Source organism: Pelophylax lessonae (genome assembly GCF_965119305.1).
Source record: "Pelophylax lessonae genome assembly, chromosome: 3".
Lineage (NCBI taxonomy): Eukaryota > Metazoa > Chordata > Amphibia > Anura > Ranidae > Pelophylax > Pelophylax lessonae.
Window position 1 is genome coordinate 467,501,042 of NC_138770.1, and position 16,399 is coordinate 467,517,440.

The following is a 16,399-nucleotide window of genomic DNA, read 5'->3' on the forward strand; positions in this document are numbered from 1 at the left end:
TTTGAGGGTAGCCCCGCGCCGAAAAAACGGCGTGGGGTCCCCCCCAAAATCCATACCAGACCCTTATCCGAGCATGCAGTCCGGCATGCCAGGAAAGGGGAGGGGACGAGCGAGCGGCCCCACCCCCCCTGGATCATACCAGGCCACACGCCCTCAACATGGGGGGGGTGTGGGTGCTTTGGGGCAGGGGGGGCTCTGCACCCCGCACCTCAAAGCACCTTGCCCCCATGTTGATGAGGACAAGGGCCTCATCCCCACAACCCTGGCCGGTGGTTGTGGGGGTCTGCGGGCAGGGGGCTCATCGGAATCTGGAGGCCCCCTTTAACAAGGGGGCCCCCGATCCCGGACCCCCTCCCTATGTGAATGGGTATGGGGTACACTGTACCCCTACTCATTCACCCCATAAAATGCAGTGTATGGAAATGACGACAGGAGACGTTTTGGAAAATTTATTAAAGATCTTCATCCGGCTCTTGTCCTCTCCGGGGGTCTTCTCCTCTCCGAGGGTCTTCTGCTCTTTTGCTGTCCGCCCTTCTTGTCTTCTCCTCTCCGGGGTCTTCTGCTGTCTTCTCCTCTCCGGGGGTCTTCTGCTGTCTTCTCTCCGAGGGTCTTCTGCTCTTTTGCTGTCCGCCCTTCTTGTCTTCTCCTCCCCGGGGGTCTTCTGCTGTCCGCCCTTCTGCTGTCCAATCTTCTTGTCTTCTCCGCTCCGGTCTTCTGCTCTTTTGCTGTCGGCTGTCGGCTGTCCTTCTTCCTCCGGTCCTCCTCCGACGACGTCTTCAGCGATTATGCCGGCCTCTGGTCTCCGCAGCTTATTATATAGCCATTAGGGGCGTGGCCGCCAGATGACGTCATCGGGAGACCACGCCCCTTTGTGTCACAGGTGACGTCACCTGTGACACAAAGGGGCGTGGTCTCCCGATGACGTCATCTGGCGGCCACGCCCCTAATGGCTATATAATAAGCTGCGGAGACTAGAGGCCGGCATAATCGCTGAAGACGTCGTCGGAGGAGGACCGGAGGAAGAAGGACAGCCGACAGCCGACAGCAAAAGAGCAGAAGACCGGAGCGGAGAAGACAAGAAGATTGGACAGCAGAAGGGCGGACAGCAGAAGACCCCCGGGGAGGAGAAGACAAGAAGGGCGGACAGCAAAAGAGCAGAAGACCCTCGGAGAGAAGACAGCAGAAGACCCCCGGAGAGGAGAAGACAGCAGAAGACCCCGGAGAGGAGAAGACAAGAAGGGCGGACAGCAAAAGAGCAGAAGACCCTCGGAGAGGAGAAGACCCCCGGAGAGGACAAGAGCCGGATGAAGATCTTTAATAAATTTTCCAAAACGTCTCCTGTCGTCATTTCCATACACTGCATTTTATGGGGTGAATGAGTAGGGGTACAGTGTACCCCATACCCATTCACATAGGGAGGGGGTCCGGGATCGGGGGCCCCCTTGTTAAAGGGGGCCTCCAGATTCCGATGAGCCCCCTGCCCGCAGACCCCCACAACCACCGGCCAGGGTTGTGGGGATGAGGCCCTTGTCCTCATCAACATGGGGGCAAGGTGCTTTGAGGTGCGGGGTGCAGAGCCCCCCCTGCCCCAAAGCACCCACACCCCCCCCATGTTGAGGGCGTGTGGCCTGGTATGATCCAGGGGGGGTGGGGCCGCTCGCTCGTCCCCTCCCCTTTCCTGGCATGCCGGACTGCATGCTCGGATAAGGGTCTGGTATGGATTTTGGGGGGGACCCCACGCCGTTTTTTCGGCGCGGGGCTACCCTCAAATTCCATACCAGATCCGAAGGGCCTGGTTTGGAACCTGGGGGGGAACCCCACGCCGTTTTTTTCCCCATTTTGGCGTGGAGTTCCCCCTCAAGATTCTCACAGTGCAGGTCGCACCGCAAGTCGGATCACCCTGATCCGACCTGCGGTGTGACTTCCATTCAAATCAATAGGCTCCCATAGGGAACCATTGATTTTGAATGGAGGCAGAAAAAAACGCTGCTAACAGCTACTGTGGCCAAACGTGCAATAACGCTAGTAGGAAAAGCTACTGAAAGCACGTTTTTACAGCTGCTGTTTCCCGGCGTTATGTAAACAGCTTTGGAGCACGTTTTTATGACGCCCTGTGTGCATGGAGCCTTAGCCTGCAGCTGGGTTTTATTTTTGTTTCTTGTTAACTTTTTAAGTCTGTTTTATTTTGTTTGGCCCCGCCCATGCATGGGTAATTTTGCACTATGTTGTACGTACCTTGTGAAAAAATAAATAGAAAAAAAAAAAAACAAGGCAGCCTGCCAGTCTGCTGTGTGTGATTAAGCCATAGACGGGACCTTCTCCACTGTATCCTCCTTTTCTAAACAGGCACTCTCTCTGCTGAAATTAAGAGGGACTTAAGGAGGCTGTGACATAACATGCCAGTCACAATAAAATAAAGGTTAAAAAATATATATATTTTTTTAAATAAAGATGAATGGAGACATGTGATTCTATATTCTGTAATACAATGCTCTTTTGAAGCAGTATGTTCACAAATACTTTAAATTTGTGTTCCCTGAAACTGACACTGCCTCATTGGCTTTTCAACCCTTGAATATCTAACCTTGCCCAATTCGCCTGTCAAGAAGCAGCCTCCGAAACCACTCACATTAACATACTGAGATCAAATATCAGCATACAAAACATTTATAATCTGATCTATCAAAATTTATCACAGCAGTCATCCAAATGATCCGAATAAATGTAAATCGAAATTCACAAATGGTAATCAAAATCCACATTAAGTCCCCACGGTAGTATTTTCGATTCTGTATGCATTTCAGCATTTCTCCTTTTTAATACCAATTCCCTATCTCTACCTCCTAAAGCAGAGTCCCCCCCCCCCCCAAACATTAGGTCAGCAGCTACACATACTGTAGCTGTTGACTTTTAATATTCGGAAACTTACGTGTCCTGGAATCCAGCGATGTCAGCACCGCAGCCAATGTTTCCATCAGCTGTCGGGTGCTTCCGCCGCCATTGCTGGTAAAGAAACCCGGCAGTGAACCCTACTGCGTATGCGCAAAGTGTGCTGCGCTCATTTACTGGCCTGGAAGCAGGGGGAGGAGGAGGGGGCTGAACTTCTGACGTATCTCGCCACGACGAGGTCCAACGGAAGTGGTGACAGGGTACCTGTCAAAAACAGGTAACCGCCCCCCCCTCCCCCCGAAAGGTGCCAAATGTGGCACTGGAAGGGGGGAGGAGACAGATAAGCGGAAGTTCCACTTTTGGGTGGAACTCCACTTTAATTTAGGGATATGATCAATGGCCATATACTTAAAAGGATAAGTTGACCTTTGGGAATATGTTACATCCATCTTTAGGATGGAACATGTAATATATTCCCACTGCTGCAGCCACTCCCCACTGCCCTCTCTCCTGTGACAGCAGTGCGGGGAGAAGTTCCCTGTACTAGATGTCTTTTTAAAAACTGCATGGACATGTGGGCTCTGCCCACATGGCCACCTCATTCATTTAGAGTTCTGTGAATGAACTACAAGTTCCTACATCCTTTGCTGCTATTGGCTTGTAGTTGTCATTGAACTATAACGGTACTGTTGAGCGCCGTGGTAGTTCATTCAGTCTTCCTGTCAATGTGAAACTGTTTGGCTATACAACATATGAGGGTAGACAGCTCACACTGACAGTCTGCAGGAGATCTGCTAATCGCTGGTGCAATGCTTTCAAGGCTCCTTAAAAAAAAAAAAAATGTAATTGCACATTTCTCTTTCATTTATTGATGGACACAGCTCTCCAGTATTCAGAGCCATAGGGTTATATTGTTCCCTACAGGGGTAGGACACTAGGCAGAAAAAAAGACTCAACTGGGGGGGGGGGCACTGGCTGCTATTGGGGTCCTCCTGGGCACCGTGGAGCTGAGTGCGGTGGCCATTTTACCACGGCTCATGTGTTTCAATGGCAAGCGGCCATTTTGCATTGGTCCAGCATGCTAATAGAGCGGTAGCCATGACAGAGGAGCCTCTGGGCCTTTATTTCGACTGAGAGCTTTTCCTTTTCTCCTGGTGCTGACTCCTGGGTTTTCTCTTTCCCTTGGATGCCGCACGTGGAGCAGTCCATTCCAAGTGCAAATGGTGCTACTCTGGTGTGGTCCCTCTCTCTGCTACAGGTTGTGGTGTGCTCTGCTTGTGTTCCAGCCTGGTTACGATTCCTCCCACAGACTTCCCTGCTTGTCTGCCAGCCCAGTGGAGCCTCTCTAACTCGCATACAGCCACCCTTCATAACAAGAGACACAGCGGCTGTACTCGGCCCATGATGGATCTTTTGCCATCCCAACCATCATGCAGCGACGGTTCCACCCTGTTGCAGTGTGATATACAGAGTCTACCGGCACGGTGGGGGTGTCCCTTAGTGGTGCTAGACACTTTTTGTAGGGGTTCCTCTCTTTACTGATGGAGTCTCTGGAGCATGTTTCCCCACATGACCCCCTTTCTGAGGCTGCAGGTCCCTTGGGGGTCCCAGCCCTCCATTGATACGCTGACTGTAGTCCTGGAGTCCTTTGTTTCCTGGGTGGAGGTTGCTTTTTGGCAGCAGGCTAGCAAAAAGCTTTCTCTGCCTCGTCTGTCTCCTCAGATCCTGAATCTGCCAAAGCTGCCACAGACATGGCCCACCCTGCTGGGTCTGTAGCCACGCTCTCCCTGATTTATCAGATAGTGAGGATGATTCATCCACACCTGTAGCTGCACATGAGAAGGCGCTAGTTGACGCACTGATTACATCTATGCGGGAAACTTTAGAAATGGAGGATGCAACTAAGGCTTTGTTTGGCACTCACAAGCCGTCTCACATGGTGAAAGCGTTTCCTCATCCCTCCTATTTCGACAGATTTGTCACTGAAGAGTGGGAGCGTCCTAAACGTCCCTTTTGTGGTTTCTAAACTCTTTGCGGTAAGGTACCCCTTTTGAGGAGTCTCTCCTCAAGAAGTAGACTGCTCCACTGGCGGGGGACCCCCTGGTTTCCAGTTTGAACAAGGCAACCATGATTCCGGTAGAGGAATCTCTGACTATTAAAGATCCAGGCTGACAGAAAGGTGGAGTCTGTGGCCCGCAATATGTTCACTGTTGCTGGTTTGGCGCTTAGGCCAGTCCCTGACCATTGCCCTGGTGTCGCAAACTCTGATCGAGTGCTCTAAACATTTGCGCTGTGATCTAGACGGTGAGCAACTTCCCCCTGCCTTTGCTGAATTGGCAGACCAGTTGGTCCAGGGGCTGAAATTTGTCTACAATGCCTCTTTGATTGCAGTTCACCCTCGTTCTTTTTCGGTGGCTCGGATTCTGACCTTTCTAAAAGAAGGTGTTGAGCAGAAATTGGCCTTGAGTACCTTCAAGGGCCAGGTGTTGGCCTTGGCAGTCTTCATTCACCGACCCCTTGGCCACGCACTCCTTGGTGCATACTTTTTTTCAAGGGGTTCAACATCTGACTCCACCAGTGCGGTCTCCTCTACTGCCTTGGGTTCTGAACTTGTTGCTTCCAGTTCTCCAAAAGCCTCCCTTTGAAAATATTTGAGAGATTCCCCTGCTTACAATGTCCGAGAAGGATGACTTTTTGGTGGCTATCACTTCTGCTTGCAGGCTGTCGGAGCTTGCGGCGTTATCTTGTTGTACCCCCTATTTGGTGGTCCACAAAGATAAGGTGGTTCTTCGCCCATGTCCGTCGTTCCTTCCTAAGGTAGTCTCTGATTTCAATTTGAATGAAGACATTGTGTTTCCTTCCCTGTGTGCCAGGCCCAAACATCCTAAGGAATTTGCTTTGCATGCATTGGATGTGGTTCGGGCGATTCGGGTGTCTTTGGTAGCCACTGAATCTTTTTGGAGGTCAGACTCACTGTTTGCGATCACGGACAGACCACGTAAAGGGCTGTCCGCTCCTTCTGCGAATATTTCTAGATGGATCAGACAGAAATTGACTCAGGCCTATTTTATCAGGGGTCAGGTTCCTCCTTTCCCTGTAACGGTGCACTCTACTCGGGCGCTTAGCCCTTCTTGGGCCTTTGGTCATCAGGCCTCAGTGGCGCAAGTAGCAAAGGCGACTACGTGGTCGTCGGTGCACACTTTCACTAAATTTTACAAATTGGATGTGTTGGCAGATGCTTCCTTTGGCTGCAAGATTTTGGGGGCTGCTGTTTAGGGGTCGATTTCCTATTTAGAGGTGTTTTGTTCAGGTTGGGCTCCAATTGTTTTTCGTTGAGCTCCTGTTTACCTGGTTGGCTATTGTGTTTTAGCCTTGGGATTTTTTTTTTGTCCCACCCCTTATGTTTGGCACTGCTTGGGTACGTCCCTATGGTTCTGAATAATGGAGATCAGTGTCCCTCAATGAACTAAAGTGAAAATGGGGATTTTTGGATTTACCGTAAAATCCTTTTCTCTGAGTTCATTGAGGGACACAGCACCCACCCCTCTAGGGAGCTTTAATACCTATGACACAGCTTGTTACAAAACTGAAGGCCTATAGCAGAGAGGGGGAGTATACCACCCAGGACTGATCATAGGCGTAGCCAAGTTTTTTTTTTTGTTTTTTTTCTGCTTAGTGTTCTACTCCTGTAGGGGGCAATATAACCATATGGTTCTGAATACTGAGAAGCTGTGTCTGTCAATGAACTCAGAGAAATGGATTTTACGTTAAGTCAAAAATCCAATTTCTCTTTATTTTTTTTCCCCCTGCAAAAATTGTGCATTTTATTATTTATTTATTTTATTAATTTTTTAAGTGAAATTATCCTTTAACTGTGCAATCACATGGCCATTATCAATAAAGTTTTTATCTAATGTTATTCTATTCTTTTAGTTATATGAATGAGGTTACAAAAAGGAAAAGGCAATAAAGTTCAACAAAGGAATGTGACAACCACAGCCTGCGTATATGTCGAACCTAAAGTATATCTAAACCCAGACGTTCCTCTTTTGTCTTTCATAAAATAGGAAGTGGTCAGATACTTTTTGTTTTGCGGTCTGTCTCATCGGGGAGATTCCCCTTCACTTCCTGTTCTGGAGGCACCTCAGGAAGTGAAAGGAAATCCTAACTTAGCCAATTGCCACTGCAACAAATCCCCCCCCCCCCTTTTGATTTCTTATGCCTTTATTGGTAACTACTCAAAATGTAGATTTTTCCTTGCATGCAGTTTCTGTGCCAATGGTCTTCAGGACAGATAGAGAGGGTAAATGTCTGCAGCGGGTACACAAACAATATAAATCGAGGTGGTGCTGGATATGGATACCAAAATAAACCTGTCATAGGACCGAATCATTTTCTACTTGATAAAAAGCTACACAAAAAGGTTTAAATACTGAGTTAAAGCCAGTTCTAGCCAGGATTGTTTTTACTTTGTCATTTGGCACTGCATGTATTGGACTTTATTGCTAAGCTTATGTTTGTTTGCATTTATATGCGTTTTTTTTAAAGTAGTGTCCATTATGAACTCATATCATACATGCCTGATAAATCATTTTTACATTATTTACCTTATTGTTTTTTAAGTTCACTTAAAGTACAGGAAGGATTATTGTTTGGTCTTTGCAGTTGTTTGCAGCTGACAGCAGACTGAAATGAAAGCAGATAGAGGTTCTAGCCTTCCCACACTCTACATAAATTGTAACAAATGTCACTTGAAAGTAAAATAACCAGTGTCCATCAAATAAAGTCCAGCAAAAACCAAAACTTGTGTGCAATCACTACCAGTGTTTCAAGCCAAAGTGCATGCAATAACAGTGGTGAAGGATGGTGTACATTAAATATTCCAACAAGGTCATCTGCTTCTCCATTGGCTCCAAAAACTTAGTTGAATTGAAACATAGTGGACAAAAGGTGAAAAATCACATATAGCGTAATACCGCATCTCATATGACCTTATGATATTAAGAGATCTTCTCATTTGGCAAGCAAATGAGAAGACCTGAAAAGGTGAAAAATTGCATATAGCGTAATTCCGCATCTCATATGACCTTATGATATTAAGAGGTCTTCTCATTTGGAAAGCAGTTGCATGTTTCTTGGTGGTGGACCAGATCGCTATTTCATTCACTTTGTGTTGAAACACTGGAAGTGATTGCACACAAGTTTTGCATTTTGTTGGTCTTTATTTAATGGACACTGGTTATGTTCCTTTCAAGTGACAGCGCTTTACAATTTGTTACACAATATTGGTCGATTTTAGTTTGTGGGTATCTTGGAGGGCTGCAGTCATTTAGAAGTATTAAGTGACTAAAGTCACTAAAATATTGAGTTTGCATACCGTGGTATACCTTGCACAGATTTTTTTTCTTTGACTCTACATAGTGTTTTACCTGCCTTCTGTTTATCCATTTCCTGATTTTGTGTGGTCACCCAGAAAGGTGATTACAATCACTTTCAGTGATCATGGTAAATAGGACAAATAGACAGCAATAAAAACTGACCGGTGTTCTAATCTCCCTCCACTCTATACAAAACTAAAAAAAAAAGTTTTTACTTTAGTTATACTTTAAGTCTTTCTTCATTTACTTTGTATGATAATTTTCTTAAAATTAGAAAGTAATCTGCAGTTTGCGGGTCACTTTGGTACTTTTGAGATCAGTTTCGAAGGAAATGTTTGAGACAGTAGTTGAGATGATTTCTCCTACTGCAAACTTTTTTATAGATTCTAGAATATTTTTCTCCATAGGCCACAATATATTTGGTTTTTGCTTCTTAAACTGGCATTATTATTTTTAGAATGTTTCAGTGCCAGAAATTTTGGCTACCAACTTGCATTACATAGTGTCCTGAGATTTGGAGCTTCTAGTGAGTACTGTGAAAAAGTGGGATTTGTACGCAGTTATACATTTTAACACTTCTATTGGGCCAAAGGATTTTTGGAATCTCCGTGGCAGAATCAAATGCAATACATTGACCATACAAGCTGTTGTGAGACATGTTGATTTACCAATATTCGGAATGAAACTATACAGTCGATTTATTTGTAAATACAGTGGTAGTGGTGAATAATGAAAAGCATTGCAAGTTCATGCAGCGTCCATCATTCATTAGTTTTGAGCGTTCTAACACTATACAAGTGTATAATGCTTTCAGGGCTGGCCTTAAAGGGGGAGCAGAAGTGATCTCCATATGTGAAAAGAGCAAACGATACAGGTGCCTCTAAGTGTATACTGCATTTTGCCATTTATTTGATTAAAAAGAGTAAAACTCCCATGTTAGTGGTATAAAATAGGCACATATTCACAATCCGTTGCCTGGAAGCTGTGCTGCTCTGTGTGTTAAGCTGCCGCCATCACTTAAGCTTGCTGTCCTGACTGGCAGGGAGCTGTGTGGATGGTGGAAGATAGAGGGTGGAAACTAAGCCGCAAGCTGAACCGCAGCGCTACTCGGTATGACGTCACCGGCGTGCTCATTTGCGATGCGCTTCAGAGCATGCACACACAGGAAGATCCGCTTTATTTGTTATCTAATGCATTTAATTTTACTTTTTTATCCCAACATCCGTTTCCTGTTCTGATCAAAATATTTTTTTTTTTTAATTTTCGTTAGGAGAACTTGTGTTTCAATTGAAAAGAAGACCACCAGATTACTTCTCAAAGAAAAACCGGAAACTTGAGGGCAAGCCATTGAAAGGCAACGAGAGAACAGATGCCTATGGTTACTTTCTCTCACCAGATAAACTGCCTTACTTGGTAGAATTAAGTCCAGGTAAGACATGAAATCAGTTTTTATGTGTGGTACACTAGTATTAACATGCATCATATTCAAAATGCATTGGCTAATCTTATCAATAAGCTCATTATGCACATTTAATTAAAAGGTTGTCCACCATTTACCTTGTGAGTTTAGAAAGTTCCTAAGCATTTTTGGTTCATTGAAAGGTTGTCCAATATTTACCTTGTGAGTTTAGAAACGTCTCAAGCATTTTTGGTTCATTGATTATGACCTATTTTGCAAGGCAAGCATGTACTGATTTATTACAATGCAGTATTCACTATAAATGCTACAGTCATTTTAATAAATTATGTATTTCATTGTGCCCAACAGTTCATGGATCAAAGAAATGTTTTTTTGTTTTACTTTTTGGGGTTAATGTGCTGTTTAGTTGGCAGAGTCCAAAAATCTGAGGGTGCATTAGGAAGAGACCCATGAGAGAGGGTTCATTAGGAACGAACCCAGGGGGTCAGATTGGTGCAGGACCCTCCCTGTGCTAATTTTTTGGAATTTTCTGCAAAGAAACAAGATCTCAATCAGCATTTCACAGCAGTATGTCCCGTAGCTTTAACGGAATCACAAAAAGTGGTACTTTAAGTGATTCTTTAATTACAGTGCATGGGTAAATAATGAACCATTGTTCTTGTAGAAAAAAAAAAAAACTTGCAAGCACTACTTTACTGTATGTGTTCGTTTTTATTTTCTAATTGAAATAGACACTGGCCAGATGGCAATATGGTTAGAGACTATTTATTGGCAGAATAATAAGTGTTTGATGCCCGACTTCCGTTCCCTACTCTGTCTATTACTTCAAACATTTGTAGAATGGAAAAAAATCAGAACAGTAATTATTCTATTTTTCATATTATTCATATCCTGAATAGGGCCCTGTTTTATATGGTTAGACAAGTGCATTTATCAGGGCCTTGCCTATAAATCTTTGAGCTTTATGAAATCAAAACTTTGTTCCAGGTCAAATTGGGTGTCCTGTTGTTTTTTATCCAAAATTAAACATACTTTTATCTGAAAGATAACAAGACATCTGGTCAATAAAATGAATGCTGTGGTAGTGCTTTTGTAAAACCTGACCATCCAGGGAAGGTGTATGAGGTGCATGATTACTTTCATCTAGTTGATGGCTGCAGAATATCTTGGGGTTGGGAAATAGGTGCTGCGTAACAGATTAGATCAGAATCCCTGTATGGTAGTGGTAATTTGCAGTGCTAGAGTGTACCTGCCATGCAGCATAGGTGTTTGTTCAGCTTTTAATTACCAATAGTGTGCCAATTTCAAACACAAGAGGTAATGTGTTGCTAAAAACCTCCTTGTGATTTTGAGGGGGTGCATAAATAGGTCAGCAAGATAAGTACAGGTACATCTCATAAAATTAGAATATCATCAAAAAGTTGTTGATTTCAGTATTTCAATTTACAAATTATATTTTATATAGATGTGTTAGGCACAGAATAATATATTTCAAGCATTTCTTTTATTTTCATGATTATGGCTTACAGCTAGTGAAAACCCTACATTCAGTATGCCAGAAAATTTGAATATTACAGAAGACCAATAAAATAAAAGGACTTTTAATACAGAAATGTTGACTTACTGAAATGTATGTCCGTGTACTGTATAGTATGCACTCAATACTTGGTCGGTGCTCCTTTTGCATAAATTACTGCATCAATGCGGTACGGCATGGAGGCGATGAGCCTGTGGCACTGCTGAGGTGTTATGGAAGCCCAAATTGCTTTGATGGCGGCCTTCTGGTGTGTCTCATCTTGACAATACCCCACAGATTCTCTATGGGGTTTAGGTCAAGTGAGTTTGCTGGCAAATCAAGCACAGTGATCATCACGGACTGTGGAAACTTCACACTGGACCTCGTGCAACTTAGATTCTATGCCTCTCCACTCTTCCTCCAGACTTTGGGACCTTGGTTTCCAAATGAAATGCAAAATTTTCCACAGTCCGTGATGATTTGGGGAGCCATGTCATCTGCTGATGTTGGTCCACTGTGGTTTATCAAGTCCAAAGTCAGCGCCGCCCTCTAACAGGAAGTTCTAGAGCACTTCATGCTTTCATTTGGCTGACCAGCTTTACGGAGATGCTGGTTTCATTTTTCAGCAGGGCTTGGCATCTGCCCGCACTGCCAAAAGTACCAATACCTGGTTTAATGATCATGGTATCACTGTGCTTGATTGACCAGCAAATTCGTCTGACCTAAAGCTTATAGAGAATCTGTGGGTTATTGTCAAAAGTAAGATGAGACATTAAACCCAACAATGCAGACGAGCTGAAGGCCGCTATTGAAGCAACCTTTGCTTCCATAACACCTCAGCAGTGCCACAGGCTGGTCGCCCTCAGGCCACACTGCATTTATGCAGTAATTCATGCAAAAGGAACCCCGACCAAGTATTAAGTGCATACCTTACTGTACATGGCCATACCTTTCAGTAAGCCAACATTTCTGTATTAAAAATCCTTTTTTTTTTTTTTTTTTTATTGGTCTTATGTATTATTCAAATTTTCTGAGATACTGAATTTTGGGTTTTCACTAGCTGTAAGCCATAATCAAAATTAAAGGCAAGAAATGCTTGAAATCTATCACTCTGTGTGTAATGCATTCATATAAAATACGAGTTTCACTTTTTGAATTGAAATACTGAAATAAACTTTTTGATATTCTAATTTTTTTGAGATGCACCTGTAGGCTAGTGAAGCGTTCTGGAGAAAGTTGTAGTCCTCCAGTGTAGAACTTGCATTATATACAGGTCATGCTCAGACTTTGGCGTTCACATATTTAACAGTGAAGAGACTTTGGTAAAGGCAGGTGGATTTCAAACTGAGGGTTTCAACCATTCTTCTTTGCTCTGTTCAGCAACATAACTTTTCACACATCCTGCTCACTTTAATCTCACCATTTAAGTATTTTATGTGTGGACTTGCACGTGAGTTAAATTAAATATGGCTATAAATTCAAATATATGTCCCCCCCCCCCCTTTTCTTTTTTTTTTTTTTTTTTTTTTCTTTCTTGTTTCAGTGTGTAGCAGGTTGTATTTGTTTTGTTATTTTATGAATAGGTTTTACTAATACTATGAAAGTTCCTTTGTTACAAAATATAAATGTGTGCATGCTTTAAATGGAAGAAGCCAAAAACCGCATAAGGTTCCCATTTAACATAAATGCCACCACTGAATGTATGTGTCATACGTGATTAAAATAAAACCACAATATTTGAATGTTCTAGGCTGCCAATTCACACTTTCCTGTCTTCTCTCTTACTGCTTTTCTTGGCATGCTCTGCATGGTCTATTCTGCTGGTGGTATCTTTTCCTGGGTCCTGTCTGTGTATGTGTTCTGTCCTCAGGCAGAAGGAACCACTTTGCCTACTACAACTTTCATTCTTGTGAAGGTAATAATGTGTTTACAAACTAATGGCACAGTGGATCAAGTGCTCATCTGTTTCAAAATCTCGATTGCATTTTTCCTTATTTGTCTTGTATCATATTTATCTAGCAAACATAATGAGATTAGAATTGCCATTACCTTAATACCATAATTGTGCACAGTGCAGTGACCCATAACAAAGCCTTTTTTCCCTAGATTTTAAAATAAAAACACCTTACGCCTCCCTGCTGTACTTACCTCTGTGGGTAATGAGCTTTTGCGCAGTCCCTGTAGTGGCTTGGGGATTTATAATCCCCGCTCTTCTTTCTGTAGGCCTTCCAGGACAATTCAGACGATTCACGTAACTGCTCTGACTAATCGGATTTGTGCTGATCTGTCCTGGAAGCCCTATTTAAAAAAATGGGAAGAAAAGTTTTTTTTTTTTTTTTTTTTTTTTTTTTATTAGATCCCCTGACTGCTTCACTGGCTGCAGGATCACTAACCACTCATCACCTACAGAGTTTAGTGTAGAGGAGTGGGGAGGGTATAGGATGTTGGTTCTCCTTTTTTTATTTTTTTCTGAAAAGTTGAACATACACGTTAATGTTTTTTTTTTTTTCCCCCCCTTCATTTGATGCTGTTTAAAGGCTATAATTGCAGTCAGGGATAGTCGCGACCTGGTTTCTAATATTTACTGGGGCATTAAGTCGCAGTATTCTTTGCTAGCCCCAGAGCCATTTCATATCAATGGAAAGGAATTAGAATTAAAATGCAAATTGCAATGCACTTTACGTTGCACATCATAACACATTAACACAGGCTGACGCATTCTGCTACAAAAGCTGTCATGCAGTTTGATGCTTTTTACATTAATTTCAGCAAAAAAACACAGGCAAAAATGCGAAGGTGTGCATTTTAAGCCTAAAAAAGTGTTATATTTAAAGATAAGATCAATAAACTGTCTTTTAAAGTTAAATCTTGGATATTTATCCAAATAAATATTTACATAAATACAGAAGTAACATTGTATTCATGGAAAATTTACAATAGCTGGTACACAGTTCAAAAATAATGGCTGCATTTTATTATTTTGATAATATAAATGATAGACATAAACAAGAAGAACAAAATTGTTTCTTTAGTCTAGACTGGTAAATCATACCAATTAATTTTTTTCTTCCTTCATATATTGAGATGGATCAGACTCTAGAGATAAGCCAAAGCTCTATCGTCTTCAGCCAAGTGTCACTGAAGTTGGAACTGAGAAACTTGATGAGAATTCTATACAGGTGAGATGTTGGTTGTTAGAATTGCAAGATGTCAAAAGTTATTACCTAAACATTTATGCCACTTGTACCTAAAAAAAAAAAAAAAAAAAAAAAAAAAAAAAAATATATATATATACACTATTCAGTGATAAAGTGTGTACGATTAGTAATTCAAGATATTTTTTCTCCATCATTCATTGAAGCACAGCACTGTAGATTAGGATATATTGGAATCGGCCTGGCAGTTACCGATATTGCCGATCATTGTCGTGATGTCATTGTGTATGTTGTGCCTCCGCTTCTGCCTTCTTAGGCCGTCTCCCTCAGCTTCGTCTGGAGTTGGGACAGTGAGTTTACACTACAGTCACAGTGCGTTTAACACAGCCGCCACGGCCACATACTGGTGTCTGGAGTCGGGACAGTGAGGGATTCTCAAACAGTACAGTCACCGTGTACAGTGTGTTTAATACAACCGCCGCGGCCACATACATACATAACACTCACCCACAGGCCTGTACCAGCCTGCCAGCCACCGGCCCTGCCTGTACCAGCTAGCCAGCCACAGGCCCTGGGCCTGTACCAGCCAGCCACCCACCACAGGGTGCCAGACAGCCAGCCACCCACCACAGGGTGCCAGACAGCCAGCCACCCACCACAGGGTGCCAGACAGCCAGCCACCCACCACAGGGTCAAAATGAGCGTACTGGTACGCTAAGGTGCACGGAGAGGTGGCGGTAGAGCCATATTTGGAAGTGGCGGTACTGAGTACCAGTGCATACCAGCCCACTTAAAGCACTGACGACACAGCTGAAAACCAGCATGTGGCTCTCCTTGAAAACTCTAGAAGATTTTGGGGAGTTGGTGAATGTGAAGAACCCCCTCTTGATTCCACTCTTGCCTAGAATGATTGGGCTATATTCTGGATACAAAAATGATGAGTCATTCTTCAAGTACCACTCAAGTCTTTATTGCACACTTGAGAATGCTGGGACTCATGGTCTCTAACTTCAAGGCAGTTCCCTTTACTCCATTTTATATCAGGACTCTACAAAGGGAACTCATTGGGGACAGGTCATGTTTTTTTCTGGATAGGGATCGCTTTCTTTCTGTGGTTGCACGGTTCTCTGATGCTGATAATAGGAAAGTACTTCCCTATAGATGGTAGATACTCACCAGGGATGCAATCTTCTCACTTTAGGACAAGGTTCTCAACACCTTCCTGATTCAAGGCATTTTCTTCCTCTAAGCTTCTTCCACTGCTTTTTTTGACAACTGAGTGAAGACATTCTGATCTGACCCAGAAGAGCATGGTTCTCAGAAGTTTTTTGTCTGTTACATGATAAACCAGTGATATCTGCTTTTTCAAGATGTGATTTTGCTTCTCAATCACTGACTTTAATGTCATAGCTGTTGAAGCACAGGTGCTGAGGCACACTTTTTAATGCTGCCCCTCTATGGTTCTTTAACTTAAATCATGTTGGGTTTGAATTCAGTCCTCTTAAAGCCTGTCTTTACAACAGGAAAATTAATTTGTAGACTTAATATTAATTGTGCGTGTGTGTGTATGTGTCAATCTGACTCGCGAGTTTGCTGCCAGATAAGAATGTTTTAACCTTTTTTCTGCAGCACATGGCATCATAAGTAAAAGGACAAGTATATTACTCAGAATGCAGCCCAACTGCATTACAGTAATAAATCAATTAGGTTTGAGCAGCCTTTAACATCCCTGTAATGAAGTTTTAAAATGTTAGCAACTTTAAAGCTATGGAAATGCTTGCTGTATAAATTGCTCTTTACAAACAGAAACCTTTGTGAGCAAGGCCTTCATGATCAATCTTCCTATTGGCAGCAGTATACCCATGTGTACCTGAATCTACAGTGCTGTATCTCTCAATGAACCTCACAGAAAATGATTGTACACTAAGAGAAAAATTCTGTTTCTCTATCGTTCATCGACAGATGCAGTTCCATCTAGTCAGAGACTATGCTCCTATCAGGAATAGGCACTAGGCAGGAAAAAAGCTTAACCACACCTATG

The 16,399-nt window shown here is 43.2% G+C and overlaps 1 protein-coding gene across 12 annotated transcripts in view; it reads left to right on the plus strand.

Moving 5' to 3' along the window:
• The window catches only part of AFDN (afadin, adherens junction formation factor), a 438,519-nt gene that overhangs the window by 141,179 nt on the left and 280,941 nt on the right, over window positions 1-16,399 (plus strand). For 10 of the 12 annotated variants that reach the window (XM_082249807.1, XM_082249808.1, XM_082249806.1 and 7 more), the window contains exons 8-10: window positions 9,538-9,696; window positions 13,074-13,118; window positions 14,288-14,382. In XM_082249807.1, coding sequence (XP_082105933.1) covers window positions 9,538-9,696; window positions 13,074-13,118; window positions 14,288-14,382 — 299 coding nt within the window. The remainder of the gene's footprint in view (window positions 1-9,537; window positions 9,697-13,073; window positions 13,119-14,287; window positions 14,383-16,399) is intronic. The other 2 variants (XM_082249813.1, XM_082249814.1) reach the window with 1 other exon arrangement.